Raw genomic sequence first — 18,263 nt, forward strand, 5'->3', positions numbered from 1 at the left:
TTTTATATTTTACCAGTGTTTACTGACTACAGTTACTGACTTATTTAAAAAAAAAAAAATTGTAATAATTTGCTGTCTTCAAAAATAATATTATTAAAACTCTGGGTATTAGGTTTAATTATCCATCACACTGAACTTGGAATCTCTTGGAGTAATTTGTGACAATGAAGTATGAGCATTGTATATAACCAGTGGGCAAAACTCCGTTTTTTCTTTAGGCTCGAGAGGAATATTTCTAGTAAGGACACAGAAAGCAGAACTTTGCCCAGTATCTACATTAGGATTTTAGCTAATACAGTTTACATTAATTTAGAGTGTGATCAATAAAGTGAAAGTGTGTTTACAGGGAAGCACTAAGCACTCCTAAATGTTAATGGAAGTTGCTAATCACTTGTAACATTTATTTCTTAAAAACCAGAGGCATATTTTCAACACTTTTAATAGAATTAGTGTGAGACAAACATGTTCATAAACTTTGGCAGTAACAGTACAACTTCTGCTTACTTATAGTGGCACTTTCTTTTTTTTTAAACACATTCAGATCTACGATTGTTCATAGGTTCCTGATAAAAGCAACAATAGAAGAGAGAATGCAGACTATGCTGAAAACTGTAGATAGAAGGTAGGTGCTGAATTTTTTTAAAATGTCATTACTGCACTGAATATGAACAGCTCGTTCTCCACCATACTTTTATTATGTTTAGGAATGTATATATTATTTATAAATTGTTCAACTGTTCTTCAAACTGTTTTGATTGACAAAACAGTTTTAAGACTTCAAAAGTTTTAACCTGGTTCCAGTAACTTGCAGCTTAAGGTATTTCAATTTTCTGGAAAATATTTTGGTTATGTTTTTGTATTTTATTTCATAAAAGCCCAAGTAATAAATTATGTATTATGATACGATTTATCTTTTCAGTTTACCTATTTCCATTGATAACATTGCAATTGATGGAGTAGTACTAAGCCTGCCACTAGAGCAACAGTATCTGTTGTAAACTCTAACACAGGACATGGGTTCTTTCTTTTGTTATTTTTTTAATCTTATAAACCTTGTCCGATGGTGCTGTGTCACATTCCTTGCTTTCACAGTCCATGCAAGCATTGCCCAGATGTTAAGCCATACATCAGGCTGGTGGGCACAGAAAGCAGTTCTCAATGTGACTTATCTTTCCAAAATCTATAAGCAGTGATGGATTGGAGCAGGACCAAAAGTGCTATTTACATTCCTTATGCAGACAGTGTAAGAGGTTTGTACCTTTAAGCTAGATGGGATACCTATGACAAATCTAGGAGAAGGCCTTAGCTTAAGGAAATTTTGCCTGTTACAGATTATTAAACTAAAAATCACATGCACATCTTTGGCTGTAGTTAGGAAAGATTTCAGTTTTATCTTTTGAAGAATGATTTATTCTCCTCATCTGTGAAGTAGCACTACATTTGCACATAAAATTTGGATAAACATACAGTGGTTGAATGATCCCATGAGGGCTGATGTTTTGAAAGAAATATTAAACCTCATGCTTGGAAGCCGAAGCGAATCCCTGAAATGTTAAGAGGTCAAAGCGGATTATCCCACGTTCTGCTGCCTTTGCAGTGTTTGGTGTTGACCACAGCTGGGGACAGCAGATGGACTTTTTATCTTACTTAGAATGTGCAAGAGCAGTAGCTGATGAGTGTATGTGTTTTCCCAGACAAAAGGTGTGTTTTCCTGCTGGGCTTCAAAGCTGGGCAGGTATTGACTCTGAACTGTGTGCTCTGTCTTCAGTGCACACAGCTTGTTACTTACACTGATTCTTTCTCTGATGCCCACATGCAATTTTTTCCCACAGCCACACAAGCTCTTCCATGAAACAGTCAGAAGCCTCAGTGTTGACAGTGGCAGATTTGGCTGAACTATTTACAGAGGAAACTGAAGAACTTGAGTAAAAACACTGGTTTGACCTAACAAAATTGGGAAGTACCTGACCCAGTAAGCACCATGATAATCCACTTGATCTTCATTCCTGTAGACATCAACTAACATTTGTCTGTAAGAGAGCAATTGGAAATTGAGAAGTCTTAATTTTTACTGATTTATTCTTTGGTAATGTTCACAACAGCACACACTTCTGATGGCACTGGATAAAAGTTGCACTTTGCACATTATACAAAAACACGGATTTTTTTTTTTCCCCAAAGAGCACTTGAGCTGGATGCTAAAACTGAGATCTTGGACCTTTGGTTGAGAGGACTTTTACCATCAAGCTTGATCGGCTAGTAGCTCAGTCTGAGAGCAAAACTATGTGGGTGGTTGGGTGGGAAAGGGAAGCAGAAAAATCTAATTTTTTTTATTGTACAAAGAGTTGTTAGAAAGAATGACTGTAAATTAATATTCTTTTAGAAAGGGCTTGTTAGATTTAATGCAGAGTTATTAAATGTCTTATTGTTAACACTTCAAATTACAAATGTTTACTAATAGTTTGGATATTTGTATTAGGCTTTTAGATATTCATAAAAACTTTTGACAGTTAAATATTTCATTGTTAATGCTTACGGCAAAAAGATGATAATTAAATTATGCTTTTTGTATGTGTGTTGGTCTGGTGATCAGTTAAAGATTTGAACTTTCTGTACATGTTTTCACTTGAAGCTGTTACTAAGTTAGTGTTCTGTTTGAAAAAGAAGAAAAGCATTTGCTACAGAATTTTCAAAAATTAATTGGTTACACTGCTGATCACTTCGTAATTATTTGGTGTTTCTGGCATTGTCTCATCCTGATCTTTTTGTCTAGTTCTTCCCCTTAAAGATGCAGCAATCTAAATATACAAAACACATGAAATTGTGGTAGGCAGGCGAGTTACTAGGTGCCTGGTCTAAGTCAGAAAAAGCATGAAGAGAAAAGGAACTTTTGTGAAGCTTCATCTTTAGATGTGCAAGAACATTCTGTCCCATCTTTGTTGATGTTAGCCTAAATTTCTTTTCCAAATTAACTTTCAAACTGCTGAAGGCAGGCACGATAAATTTTAAACCATCTTGCGTTGGGTATGGATGTGCATTTACATGACATTAATTTCCAAAGGTATTACAGAAGCAAGCTCAGGTGTGCAGTTGGTGTTAAACACAATTTTGTGTTTAGCGAGTGGGCAAATGTGTATAAATAAGCAACAGGCTACTTCCCTCAGTTTGCAGCAAGGGGAATGGAATAGATAGTAGACTCTTCTCTAGGTAAGATTGATCAAGCAGTTTACACAGAAACTGTGACATCTCCATCCTTGAACATACTAAGGACTCAAATAACCCTAAGCAACCTGATCCACCTTCAGAGTTGGTTCTGCTATGTGTGGTGTGTTGGACCAGATGACCTCCATGGATCCCTTCCAGCCCAAATTATTTTACAGTGTACTGGAGATCATGCTGTACAGACACTCCAGGAACTCTGAAGGCAGCAACATTCCAATTTCCTCATCAGCTTCAGATATGACACAATGTGACTGCACAAGAAGCTGCTATTCACTCTGAGAAATTATATATCTGTGCTAAAAACTGTGGAAGCACAGAGTGTTTACATTCATAGCTCCCATTTTAATTAACTAGACGTGGGAAGGATAGTTGTCAATGAAAGTGAAGACAGAAGGCAAACTGAAAAATGTCAGCAATGAGAGGTTTCCCAACCTCTTCATGTTTTTGGCTTGATGCCTTTTTTGGGCTTACCTAGAAACAGAGGCCAGACAAAGTGAAAAGGATAAAAGCAGATATATTTAATGAAGGGCCTTCAGGTATATTAAGGGTGAATATACCTGTAGCCCCCAGGGGGCTACATCCAAAATGGACAATGGTCACAGACAGATGTAAGTTTGTTCTATTTGCAAATCAAGGGTTAATCCTCCAATTACAGCTTCAGGTATCAAAGTCATATTCCCCCAGTTTGCTCCCCTCCAATTCACATTTCTTTATACTTTTCCAGGCCTGAGTCTGTAGCATATCCTTGAGTTTTAGGCCCAGAAGAATTGTTTTGTCTGACCAAAATGTGAAGACAGTGGTTAACACTTTTTATGGAGTTTAGAGTTATGCACTAATACAGTACAGGATTTGAAAAATACAAAGGCTAAAATCTTAAGGCATCAGGCTTATTTATATAAACATGATGGTTTCATTGTTTATTTATAAATACGTGGCTTCCTAACCAAAAGCAGTTTCTTATCAAGCACTGCATGAGTCTTTAGTCCTGGCTTACCTTGTTTTACACTCATAAAACAGCATGGAATGCCAGAAAATCTGCATTCTAGGTGCTCTTCTGACTGCCCTGGAGCAGCAGCACCTAGAGCTCTGGAGGCACTACATTAAAATGTGGGCATGAGTTTTGTTAAAGCACCTCTTGAAATTGGAGGGTTGAACCACTGGAGTATATAGCCACTGTCAGTAGTAAAAAGAATTCTTCAAGTTTTACATAATACCAAATACAGAGACCAAATTTAATGCTTTTTTCCATTCTTAGCAATATTAAGTATCTTTGAGAAAGGTTTTTCTTTCAGACATCTTAAGAGACTTCTCATGAAGTGATTTTTTTTTTCCCTGCTAAGGGTAGCTTGTACACCTGCAGTGCTTTTCTTTTTTCAAAGCACAACAATCTTGTTTTCATGGTGCTGTCATGGTTTTGCTGTGTCAAAACACTATTGAAAGACAGTATCTTAGCTGAGAACAAAGTCTGTCCTATCCAAAGACTTCCAGTATACTCACAGAAATGGGATTTTCCACAGAAGACAGAAACCTATAAATAATGACTGCAATATTGGCATAACCTTTGTGTGGACATACCAGAGTCATGTACCAGATTCTCATGTGTTCTGCTAAAACATGTAAATGTGATCCAAGTTAACAGTATTACTTATCCAGTGAAGTCAGTCCCTTGAAATATGAGGCTTCAGCTGTTTCCAAAGATCTCAGTGCTGACTTCTAATCTCTTTCATTTCCATGACAAAGAATATTAAGCATTTTTTTTTTGATTGTAGTTGGTGAGTATTTGTGTTTTCTCACTGTATATAAAGGTCAGTGCCTTGTAGAACAGAGCTGTGCTTCTGCTATTTGTAGAAGCTTGGTGCAAATAGTGAACTTCCTTGAACCACACAATATGATCATCTTGGAAACTGCCGTGTTAAACTTCTGGTGTTAAATTGAGCTTTGTGAATGTCACTGTGGATCTTTAAGAAAAAATTTAAATTAAGATGCCCCTTTGCTTTCTAAATCTGCCTGTGCCAGGAATAGGTTTACATCTTAACCTGTTAAAAAACATCTTAGCATACTAATGAAAGTCCAGGATATACTGCAATTTTTATGCCGGTCAGGTACCACAGAAGAATATTTGCCTCAGTCTTCTTTTGCATATTTACTTTCATATTAAGGACTGGACAGAGTTGATCATGCTTTTTGTGAGATTGGCCTTCCAAACCACATCTGCCAATGCGTGCAGATTATTAGGGTTATCTGTGAGTGGGATCCTACAGAAGAAAAAAATAGTTGTGTCTGGTTAAACCCATAATTACACATAAATCCTCCTGTAAAATTCTGTCTGGACTAGTAGCTGGGGACCAGCTAACAGCTTTCTGCCACTGTGTCTTCTGACACAAACAGTGCTGACCTCTTTCCATCCATCTTTGCAGTCGCTATGACTACATTACCTCTTTCAGGAGTCACAGAATTATTTGTTTCAGTTAAAATTGTGCTTCAGTTGATTTGGAGGGAAAATGGTCTGTATTGGTTAATCTTGCATTGACCAGTGTAAGAAAAAATTGACCTTGAAATTTATTGCTCTCCCAAGGTAAGCAATTAGATAAGTTTCTAAAGAAAACCTAGAAATCTAGAGGTTTGTCTAGCTGTAAATAAAGCCTGTTTCTGAAGCTTAATCTAAAGATTTACTGGTTAAAATCTGTATTCTATGCTTTTCTCTAGACTGAAAGGTGAGTTACAAAGCCACTGGGTCTGTGCTTTTTTTTTTTTTGGTTGCCTGAAACAAGTGAGATCTTTACAAGATTATATGCTATAAATGTAGATTAAATGGATTTCATAATGGAGAAAAAAATGAGGTGCAAGACATCCATCTCTCCCTCTGCCTGTATTTTTCTCTTTTTCTGTGTCGGTCATCTCATCCCACCCTCCACCCACCCCCAGCTTGCTCAGTTTGTTACAAAGAATGTTTGTGTTTGGTCAGTGGAAGTAGAGTGAAAGAGTTATAATCCATAAAACGGTGACAGTAAAACCAGCTTACTGTATCATGGGAAGAGTATCTGAGGTAAAGAGAATTGTAGCCTGGTATAAATTCTTTTTTGTACTGATAATATTTTCATTTACTCATGTTTTTCACCAGTGTAGAATCAGATACTGAATTTCAGTCTGTTAATTTTTATATATATGGTTTTATATTGTACAGCTGAGACACAAAAAGGACCCTGTAATCTACTTACTGAGTAAGCAGTAAGGTTTACAAGTTTTTACTTGCCAAGTCAATAGTTTTGGAATTCATAAAGTGCACCTGAACCACTGTCACAAATCACAGTGTATCCACTGACTTCTCTTCTTTAGACAAAGAGGAAGGAATAGGTAATTACTGATTCATGGTAGTATTGAAGTACTACCATGTAATACTTCAATACTACCAAGTAGTAGTCCCAAGTAGGCACTGTGTATTCTACGGTCATACACTGTGTAGAAGGCAGGTAGTTGAAATTGTAGCTTTCAAATGTTGTTAAGGAATTAAGTCACCTGGCATAAATGACATAGGGTTTCTAAGTACTAAAATAATTCTCTGACAGTTGGATTGTGAGATACCTGTAAACCTCTGCTTTGGTTTTCTTTGTGGAAGATATCAGCCTTCCAGGGCTAACTTCCAAGTTCTTTTGTTTTGTGTATTTATAGAGCTTACACAAGCAAGTGCCCAGCCCCTTCCATTGAACTGGACACAAACCAAATTTTCTCAGTTGAGGAACAGCTGTCATTGTTTCCATGATATAGCTTCTCTTGGTTTGATAGCAACCTTCACATCGGGTAGAAACTACCTTTCCAAATTCTACCAACTGTAAGGTCTGACTGCTTATAGGGTGTCTCAGAATGTAAATTGTTGGTGTAGGCTGGCTTAGATAGTTGTGGGGAGTTTTATGCTGCTTTTTCTTCTATCCTGTGGGAGCAAGTGAGCTAATGGATTCATATTATGTTACTATGAATTGTCACTTCCTTATGCTAACAGATGATCCTCATTTGTCAGACTTTCTCTTGACTATGTCATTTGTTTGAGGAAGAAAATCCTTTCTTGTTACCTTGATGGAATTTTGCCTTGTCACTCTTGGAGTCTCCTGAAATGGAGGTCACAAGTGTGAGAACAGTAACTTTCCATTTGTGAATGATGAAATTGTAAGGGAGTAGCTGTACTGGCTGAATGTTCACAAGCCCATGGGGCCTGACAGGATTCATCCCAGCATTCTGAAGGAGCTGGTGTGTGCTATGGAAGAGCCCCCTCTTGATCATCTACCAAAGGTCTGGGAAGGTCTCTGCTGACTGGAAGCTAGGTAGCGTTGTTCCAGTTTACAAGGACGTGAGGGCAAGACCCAGGAAACTACAGACTTCTAGGCTAACCTCAATCATATTTATTATACCAAGTATTAGTGAAATGTGTTGTTTCTCTTCTAGCCTTCTACAAAATCTTAGTGCAGCAATGTAGGAGTTGTGGACATGATACATGAGATAACTGCTGCCCCCATTGTTAGATCTTGTTGTAAGCAGATCTGGTTAAAAGACATTCTATCCTAGAATTCTTGGCACAGAGGTAGAAAGCTCAGAGCACTTCACCACCAACCAGAAAAGACATGGAGGGGATATCTCTGAGACTAGGTGATCCATTCATATTTAGTGCTGTTGTACATGCTGCAGTAAAGGTGGAATCTCTACTAGATGGAGTTGGAGGAGGTTGAGGGGGAAAAAAATGAGGAATAGCTGCATAATGTTCCTCTGAGTGCCCTTCTGCTGATTTTTCTGTGGGAGGAGTGAGTCACTGATATGAGCAATGAATAAACAAAGGGTGAAAGATTGCAAGTACAGCCTATTCATTGGAGCTAAATGTTCATCTAAATGCAGTGGCACATTTTTGTGTTCCAGATTTGCAATATTAGTCAATTTCTTACTGAAAGTTCTTGGGCTGTAGACACACAGGCCTTTGCAGTGGTTGAACAAATGGGAATATTGAAAAGTTTTAGCCCCTGAGATACATGTTTTAATGTTCACCTAAGTCATAGGATTCCCTAGTGAAACATATGCTGTGGATTTGTGAAGGATAATGGTTCAAACTTGTAATATATATTTATAGATTAACCTCCCTGAATCAAACAAGCAAGTTTTGCTTAATAGAGGCAAGGTAATTAATCACTTCTGCTGTAAATTAACAAAGATCTCTGAAGGGGCAAGACAGTGGACTTGGTAATTGCCACTTGAAAAATTCTGCACCTTGTGAAGGCCTGCAGTGGGGGTGAAAGGCAGTAAGCACAGTCCAGTCCTCTTGTGCAGGGAAATGAATGCTGAGAAATCCTGTCAAACATTTGATCCAGCTGTGTTATATGAGGGATATGCCATGGATATTTCTGGGGAATCTCTCTTTTTGTGTACTGTTATCTTCCAACATCTTGTAAGCGTAGATTTTCTGTAAAGTTTCTGGAATTCTTAACATACGCTTCCTTCATCAACAAGCTACTACTGTTCAGTAGGACTTTTCTTTTTTCCCTCTGTTACTTGTTCTTAACAAAGGTGAGTGACCCTGAATCATTTACAGCTCTCATTAAAAGCCTCTAGAATAGAATTAGAGGACACAAAACACCAAAGAGGTAGAAAAAGCGAATGAAATGAGAGAGGTTTTACTTCTGCTTAGTTACAGCTGCTGCTGCTGTAACACAGAAGACAAATGTGAGAGTGGAGGAATGGTGGAGAGGGGTGTCCAGACCTGTCCTGGGGGATTTGATTCTAAAATAGAGAGAAAAGGTTTTCTGAGTAATGTTAAAGTTCCACTTGCTCCACACTTTAGGAATCCTATTGTTAGGCACAGGACACTGTTCAGCCATTTTTTTGGGCCCATGATTCTACAGAGAGATTTTAAAGTCCAAAGCCACAGCCCTGGACTTAAATCTATAATTACACACATTTTGATAGAAAATGTTTTATTCATATTTTCTTGCATATTAACAGATACTTTGCCAGGAATTTGCAATTTCATGTCCTGTAACTTAATTGTTCAAGTAACAATTTCAGTAACAGTTTCAGAACACTGAAACTAATCAGCTTTTGCAGCAAGTTAGTGACTTTTAGAAATCAACCCACAGGAGAGAAAAGAGCAGTGTTCAATTATGTTCCAAAACTGAAAATCCTGGATGATATGCCATGAAAAGAGTATTTTGATTACCTCTGTGTTTCCTTGCTTTATATGGCTATTGTAATTTCAATGAAATAATTTATTTAGAAAGTAGCAAAGCTAAATTTTTATTTGAAAGTTATCAGGTATGGACAAATGTACAACCTTACATTCTCTTGGTCTCTGAGTAACTTAACATTCCCATCAATACCTTTTCTTTTGCACTTAGAGTTTGGTCTCAAAATTACATCATAGTATCTCTTGAGCTTTGCAGCTATTTCAAAGCCTTTGTGAAGATAAATTTTTGTCTTAAAATATACTGCTACTGAAATAATACCAACTGATGTAACAGTTGTTACTTTTTCTTTCTGTCTTCCTGGTTTGTGGAAAAATAGCTGCTGCCCCTTCTGAGAGACAGCACTTAATCATTTGTGTTCCTATTCCTCAGTCTGTAACTGAATCATCTGATAGATGTTACCTGTTAAATAGTATTGACAGATAGGAATGCTCTGCATGTATAAATAATTGTTATTCAAAACTGCAATTACAATATGTGTAGAAGCACAGGGGTCCATAATTATTCTTTCCAATGTGGCTGGTTGAAGCCGGCTCCAAAACTGCTGACTTCTGGAAACAGCTCATTCTTCCCTACAGCAATTCTTCATTACAGTCTCCTGCTCCATGGAGACCAGGCCTGTGGCATCTCCTCAACAGAGTTATCTGTTGGATCAGTTGTATCAGTTGTATCATATTTTCCTTCTGAGAACTGTAAATCAGTCCTGGTCAATCCCAATATATACAAACTATTTTTAAGAGAGTGGTGGTATAATTAGGAGACCTCTTTGGCCCTTTGGTGTATTGCACTTCATGTGTTACTGTGTATAATTCCTTTTAAGATTATCAAAAATTAATAAAATATAAATAGAGTGCACTCGGTTATACCTAGATAGAACCTAAAGAATAAAGAAAATAGCTGATACATTTCATAAAACCAAACTTCTTGACAAAGCATGAGAAATTATATTGAAAAAAGGTATCTTAACTGAGTTTTAAGACAGCACTGCAGCAGGGCCTTATTTTTCCTGGCACAGTACAAGTGGGATATAATCCAAAGTACAAATCCAAACTAGGATATTTTCTGTGGAGTTAAATGGTCTGTGGAGCAGCTACACACGGAAGGATAACCTGCCACCACACTGCACAGAAGCTGCAAAGGATGTGAGGGTGGTGAAGGGACTTGCCCAAAGCCAGATGGCAGCAGAGTGGAGATGGAGCCGCAGCCTCCCCTGTTCCATGGAGGGAGCAGGGTCTCCCACCTGTGCCAGGGGCAGCCAGCACTGGCACGGTGCTGGCCTGGGCTGCCTGCATGCCCAGAGCTGCTGGCCTGGGCTGCCTGCATGCCCAGAGCTGCTGGCACGCTGGTGTCAGAGCCATTCAGCACAAGCTGTTGTGCACGGTGCCTGCTGGCACACAACGGGGTCCTGTTCCTGCTCTTACTGTGTATTTATTGTATATTGATGCAGCTCCACAAAGGCTCTTGTGACTTGCTGGGTTCCTTGCAATGCTCCCTGCTATGAGTGTTGTGTGCAGGCAGAGCAGGATTGTCTTCCATGTCCCCCACACTCGGCTGACAGCTTTCAACAGCCGTCCTGCACTGAGCAGCCAGGCAGTCTTCCTCAAGAGGTTCTAGCAATAATGTGGAAAAAAGTGTGACCTTGGGAAAAAATCATATCTGTTAAGAGACCAAAGCATGTTGTGACCTGATATCCTGAAGTACTTACAGTGTAAATAGGCAGGAGATCAGGTTTTCCTATCCAAAAGGCAGTACACAAGTCAAAAACACTGCACTCATTGATCAAGGCTTTCATACATCTTTGGAACAAACAAATAGCAAAGTGTTAAGTATGTAAGAGGAAGGCACCAAGGCTCTTTGGGGTGCAGTTTTTGATTGCACAGGAAGTCCACAGTGGAGTCTCATTGATTCAGTAGCTGGTGTGAGTGAGGCACAGGCTTTCATTACAGCCTCATTTCATGAGAGCACCTCATGACATCACCTGTACCAGCACTTACACTAATGAACTACACTTACACTTTGCTGGAGAAAGAGCTATTCCTTCTGCTCCAAATACTGTAGTATGATATATAGGGTCAGAAGTGAAAGATAGGATTTCAATGGAATCACCCTGAAAACATCCATTTCATACTGAGGTTTCACTGGGAAGGAGTTGGAAAGCCCCTCTGGCTTTTCCAGTGTTACCCATGGCATATGACTGAAGGCTTGAGTCCAAATCTGGCTCCTGATTCCATCCTGGCTGATATTGCACAAGATGGTCCCTGTGTCAATTCCACAAGCCCCTGCAGTGAGCCCCTGGTTTAAGGAACTGTGACTGCATGACTGGGACCTGTAATCCTCATCCAGGGAGGTTGGGAACAGGGATGTGTGAAGTAGAACTGCAATAAGCGAAGTGGGAGTGCATGGGTAATGCCTGGGGGGAGAAACTTTTTCCTTCTAGCACACAAAATAAGAAATTATTGCTACATCTAGTTTTCCTTTGCTTAGCTATCCATGGTATCTGAATAAGGAAAATGGTGTGTTAATAGAACAAAAATTGTTAGGCATTCTATGGCAAAGGGAAAGGGAAAATCTGGACTTCAGCAGTTAAAAGCTAAACAGAAGTCACAACTGGAATGAAAGGTCAAAAGGTAAGGTGTGCTACTGGCCATTTCCAATGAGATGTTCAAACAAGTTGGTTCCTTTGGGTATGTTTCAGTATCTAGGGACGTGTTTTGCTGTCAGTCAGTCCACTGTAAATCTGGAGCTTTATGGACTTTTGTCGTGCTCGTGCCAGTGCAAGTGAGAGTAAACTTAGGCTCTAGTTACATCCATCTAGAGCAAGCTGCAGCCTGCCTTATCCACAGAAGAATTCCTGTTGCCTTCATAGAAGTTTTTCATGAGTTGGGACATCTGGACTTGGTACAGTAATACTTAACATTGTGATGTTGCTGTAAACACTAGGATGTTTACAGAAAGGAGAGACAGATCAGACCTCTGCTAACTATTTCACAGGAGCATAGGGTTTCTTCCAAGAAAAATATTTGAGCTCTCTAGGGCAGCATCTGTTCCCAGATTTCTGTTCTGCAGGAAAACCTATGTTCAGGAAGATTAAAATTAGCCTCCATGAATTCCTAGAGTCAACTTGAGAATGTCCTGTGTCTTTCAATTTCTAATTGCACTAATTCTCCTAAGTGTCAGTGAAACTGTAATGGGTGCTGAGCAATTGTCTCCCATCCCTTGGGAGTTCCAGCCTCAGTCTATACCCTGAGCCAGGCATGCATCATTTGATAATTACAGGCTCAGCCTCTGTTCCAAGAGAACAGCAAGTGATCTACAATGAAAATTGAGGATGAAGATGATGAATATTTAGAAAGGGAAAGCTGTATTTTAGATGCACTTCCCTTGTACCTGGGCCTAAATTTTTGAGACTTTCTGAGTTAGATACACTGTATGGTTGCATTTCTGTTTCTCAGTTGAATCTCTTCTTAAGAAAATACAAATCATCCATTCAAAGCAGAAATTGATTTAGCCTATTTTTCTACATCCTGCAGCTCACAAGCCATTCCAGCATGTAAAGTTAAAATTAATAGCCACCAAGACAATTTGGATGAAGATTAGTACATAAAAACTATCATAAGTTGCTTCAGTTACAGTGAGAACTGGTCCTAAACCAGCAGGAACTTTCTGTCTGCAATGTGGGAAGAGAATTTGCAGAGCTCTGTGCCAGTGGTTAGCTGGCAGTGAGAGGGAACTGCTGCTGCTGAGGTGGAAGTAACTGGCTGCAGCTCAACGTGGATTGGTCAAGCTGATGTTAAGCTGATGACTCAATGGTAAACAGAGAGCTGGAGCTCTCCCTGTGTTTGCAAACTCTGCAAACACAAGAAATAATCTTCCCTTCATTTTGCAAAATACCAGAGGTTATATAAATAATTGCAAAGGTTGGATAGAAAACATTAGGGTTTTTTCACCCTGGCCAATACAATTAAAATGCTCCCTGGCATGATCACCTTCTTGGGATCTTAGTCCCAGCCTTGAACCAGAGATGTTGCTGGAGTTCTATCCCTCGTTTACCAGAGGGGGAACTTTGGTACTTCTTGCTGGTGCTGTTTTCAGCAACTCTACCAGCATGGCTTCACTTGGACAGGAACTGAGCTCCAGAGGATGTCACATTAAAGTTAAGATTCCATGTGGAAGGAGACCATCTCTTCCACATCACCAACTGGATTTGCTGTTACAGCAAAGTGAAGCTGAATATTACCTGTCTACTTCTAATGCAATACTCAGTATTTCCTTGTTACTTTTCCAGAAGAGTTCCTATTTACACTAAAGGAAGGGGAAGACCTTCCTCTATCAGATGATTTTTCAGCTTTAGTGCTGCTCTTTCTACTGCCAACAGGAGGAGATTACTACAGTCTTCTGTGGAAGTGTCTGTGGGTCACTACTCTGCTACTTCAGGAGGGGTTTTTCAGATCAGCTTCTCTGGTACTCAGCTGTGAGTTCCTCCGCTGCAAGTGCAGCTGTAAATCAGAGTGGGCTGTGCTTGGGAAAAGGGTGCTTTCAGGGCTGTTGCACACTGGTGTGGAGTCCTGTCAAGGCATTATTTGGTGTCAGAGTAGACACCTCCAAAGCCTTCTGGCCAGCAGCCTTACTGGGCAGTTCATCAAAATTCCATTTTCACACTGAGGGGCAGGAAAGCCTCTTTGGTACACAGTGTAATAAACATTCCACTCTTCCCTAGCCCATCCAAAGCTGTCACTACATCCCAGTCTCTCAGTATCTGTGCTTGTACCCCAGTCAGCCTTTGGAAGCTGCTGCATAAGCGGCACATGCTGCCTTCAGCACCAAGAGAGTCATTGCAAACAGGAACCTGAAAAACAAGCTACACGTGCCCTAATACAAACGCCACATTAGGATTTGTTCCTTGCTCTGCTGAGATCTGAGCAGAAGGGTCCTGCGTCTGACAGAAAAAATAAAGGATATTCTTTTCCATTCCTGACTTTTTTTTTTTTTTTTTCTGGAGACACTGTGTGCTAGGCACAGATGTGAGGGAAGAGGTGCTTCAGCTCTTGCACACAACACGTAAATATTCTGGATCTCCACCAGCCAATCTCCAGTTCTCCAGAATCTATGTTTAGCAGTACTAAACATAGTAGAAACTTAAAATAAACACCTTGGATTGCATTTAATAGATTGGTGTGGTTTTTTTGGGTTTTTTTCCCGTAATCCCTTAACCATTCTCCAGGCTGCTGTACTGGTTCCCTCACTTGAATTCCAGAGCCACATGACAACTGAGCCATGCCTTGATCAGCTGCTGGTCTCAACTCTGTGCTGTGGCTATAAGGTCCTTTGGTAAAGCTCAGAAAGAGGAACCTGTGGTATTACTAATACTGGAGCATAGGGTAGGCTTGGTTTCTTGTTCAGTTTTTACTCAGAAGACTTTCGTTGCTCTTGTTAAAAAGACATTGGCATAGGAAAGGTTTGCATTTCTATGAATTAATACAATGTCCTTTATTAAGGAAATTGTGGGTGGCTGACTTGTGTAAGAAAAAAAAAAGGTGTCAGGCCCAAATAGTTGCTTTAATTATTTCCCAAAGGAAGTTTTTCAAGATTGCAACGTATTTCACAGCTGATAAGTTGGCCTATGAAAAAGAAAAAAGATAGGGTAATGGAATATCTTTTATGATGGAGGTTGTTTGCTCTCATACATGAAAGATTTATTGAGACTCTATTGCTACCAGTGGAAAAGGTGGTGGGCTGGTTCCTAATTTCAGTGATCATTAACCACCCTGTGTGACAAGGTGGGGCAGTAATTGCTGCTTTTCTGACATATTGTTCCAGCCATCTCTGAGTCAGGGAACTGCTAAATTAATTAGAGCAGGATAAGATTTTATGAGGGGGCTCTGAGTCACCCCCTCAAACAACCAGGGATGAGAGTTTCCAAAGTTTTGTCTCCTGAGATGTTCACCTCCACTGCATTAATTTCCTAATGGAATGGGCTGCCAAGCAGTCAGCCAACAGAACCAAGGAAACATCCCTAAGAACTACTGGCTGCTCTCCTGAAGGGGTGGGGTGCATGTTGCACTGCTGAGAGCCAGGCACACACAGACTGTACCTTTTACCTTTGCAGAACAATGCAGAGCTCTTCACTAAAGTCCATGCTTTGGGTAAAAGACTGACCTAAACATGAGTCAAAGGGAAGAAATACTTTCCTAAAAATTAAACCTGTACATGAGTACCTGTACTGGCCTAGTTCTGTACTACAGACAGCATCACACGTAATTGGGGGCTCACAAGGCAACAGCAGTAGGTAGAGTGCAAAGTTACCTGCTCAGGTTACTCTGCTGACCTGGCTGGGATTTCTAGGCAAAATACACTTTAGATACAATATTCAGTTTCTGTAGAAGTTTTCCCTGAGTCATTTTCCTTTGAGACTGCTAGTCTAAATGCCTCACATAGCCCAGGGGCCAAGGTGCACTGTGGATTTTATGGGAAAGCTGCAGTGAGTGGCAAGAGGTATGTCATAGGGAAGAAAACAGCTTACAGGATGGAGTGGAATTTCACAATTTCATGTTCTATTGACTTCAAATGAGAACTATTCATTCTTAAATGTCAAAACATTTAATTTTTTTTACACTTTTGTGTTGGCATTTTCAAAAATCTGTTTTATGGAGAAGATATTTTCTATGCAGTATGTACATAATGCTCAAAGTATTAGGAAATTATGAGAAATAGATATTCTGACTTTTCTGCCCTCGCTGTACTTATTTCATTGTACTTTTTGTGAGTGAGCCTCAGAACAGCTGTATTTCTACACAAATTTCAATCCAGCAATCTTTTGTTGATCTTTAGGTAGGAGGTTATGGTAAATCTGAATTAGGATTAGTAGGATGAAAACTCAAACTGGCCTCAGCTGTATGAACTCAAATGCTTAATTTTAATGTTTATACAGAAATCAATGAAACCCTTTTCTGTGCCAAGGACCTGACTGAGGTGGAGATTCCAACTACCTTTCTTTTGAAAAGAATCCTCAGATTCTAGGAAGTATTCATCCACATGAAAGAAATAGGGTATTTTTATTACTTCATCTGATGGGCTTTTTTCCTTTGTAATCTGTATAATTTCATTTGATCTCAGTGACAATTACATATTCCTGTAGTCAGACTCACCGAATAATGTAAAATTTACCAAATTTGGACAGACAGATAATGCTAGACTGTGAATTAATACCATGGAGAAAGCTCCTGCTGTACAGTGGGGTCTCTAGACTTTAATCTGAATTTAGATGACTCATTAGACATCCTTGTGTTAGGGGAAGAGCAGAAACGATAAACTATTTTCTCTTCATTTCATTATAATTCTTTCAGTAGTAAAGAAAACAGAAATTTTCTTCTTGGAAAATAGAAACAGTGGTGGTAGTTCAAGGAGACAACTCCTGGCTATCAATGTGGTGAAAGAACATTAGGAAAAAAAAAATGACAAAACAACATCTATCTCATTCCTTTCATAAGTTTAACTGCAAACCTCTTCCAATCACTGCAAGGACTTTACCTGGCACAAGACCTTCCCATCTGCCATAAATCAGCAGAGGCACAGAGAAGTCAGATGAAGAAGATCTCTCCTAAAGGCTCTTTCCTGAATTGATGAGAAGTTATTTCTGTCACTCAGTCATGGGTTCCTGAAGCATTGACAAGGAATCATCACTGTCCCCTTCAGCAGTAGCTGGCAATCTTGCCTCATTCACTGTGAATTTTGATGGATAGCATGTTAAAAAAAATATCAGGAGTCTTTAAATACAAGAGAGCTTGCAATGAAACCTTGATCTTATCATAGTTCTATTAATATTTCTACAAGAGTAAAGGTTTGCTTTGCAATTCCCACCCTGGAATATTTTATCTGTCTCTTTTCTCTTACTGTCACATGAACAGATAACAATCTTTACATCCTGTATCACAAGTGACATAAAATTACATTTTTCTCAGTTTGTCATGTGAAAATCCTCTTTTTGTCCTGTTTGAGTCAAATGAAATTGTGTTGGTGGTTATAAATCTTCTGTTTTCTCACTTTACCATGTATTTTGCTGAGCTGTGAGAGACTTGCACTCCTATATATTGCCTGCCTACAGTCAACAGTGCACAGTGACTTTCAGTTCAGGGTGCAAGAACAGATAATGTGGAAAATAGCATGAATGCAAGAAAATCTGGCTGTTCTTTGCATGCATCTACTGGAACTGGATAGGAAGCACCTACATGGTGTTTACTGTTGTGCTTTGACTTCTTACATAATGTTGAGCAATTTATTATTCTCTCAGACCATTAATCAAACCTAGTGAAAAATTAATTTTTGTGTTGTAAGAAGGCAGCGTAGGGCACAGAAACACAGAATTTGAAGCTGAATTTGGTAGTATGAGCAAAGGAAAACAAGGAATTCTTTCACTGCTTCCCATGGGCAGGCAGGTGTTCAGCAATCCTCAGGAAAGCAGGGCTCCATCTCATGTGTGGATTACTTCAGAAGACAAACACTGTCACTGCAGATGTCCCCTCCTTGCTCCTTCTTCCTCCAGCTCTATGTGCTGAGCATCATCCCATATGGTTTGGAATATCCACTTGGAGTTGGCGTTCCCAGCTGTGTCCCCTCCTGTGTGCACTCCCAGCCCCCTCGCTGGTGGGGTGGGTTGAGAGGCAGAAATGGCCTTGGCTCTGTATAAGCCCTGCCCAGCAGTACAAGAACATCTTTGAGTTATCAACACCATTTACAGCAAAAATCCAAACCACAGCCCTGCACCAGCTACTGGGAAGAAAATGAATTCTATCCAAGCCAAAACCAGCACACTAAGAAAATGTTTTG

General features: G+C 39.5%; 1 protein-coding gene across 1 annotated transcript in view; it reads left to right on the forward strand.

The window, feature by feature from the left end:
* SHPRH (SNF2 histone linker PHD RING helicase) overlaps window positions 1-2,571 on the forward strand; it is a 47,315-nt gene extending 44,744 nt beyond the window's left edge. The window contains exons 29-30 of the mRNA XM_083855987.1: window positions 542-622; window positions 1,833-2,571. Of these exons, the coding sequence (XP_083712113.1) occupies window positions 542-622; window positions 1,833-1,929 (178 nt within the window). The 3' untranslated portion in view covers window positions 1,930-2,571. The remainder of the gene's footprint in view (window positions 1-541; window positions 623-1,832) is intronic.
* The last annotated feature ends 15,692 nt before the right edge of the window (window positions 2,572-18,263 follow it).

The sequence above is a fragment of the Zosterops lateralis genome (assembly GCF_965231275.1).
Source record: "Zosterops lateralis genome assembly, chromosome: 3".
NCBI classification, from domain to species: domain Eukaryota; kingdom Metazoa; phylum Chordata; class Aves; order Passeriformes; family Zosteropidae; genus Zosterops; species Zosterops lateralis.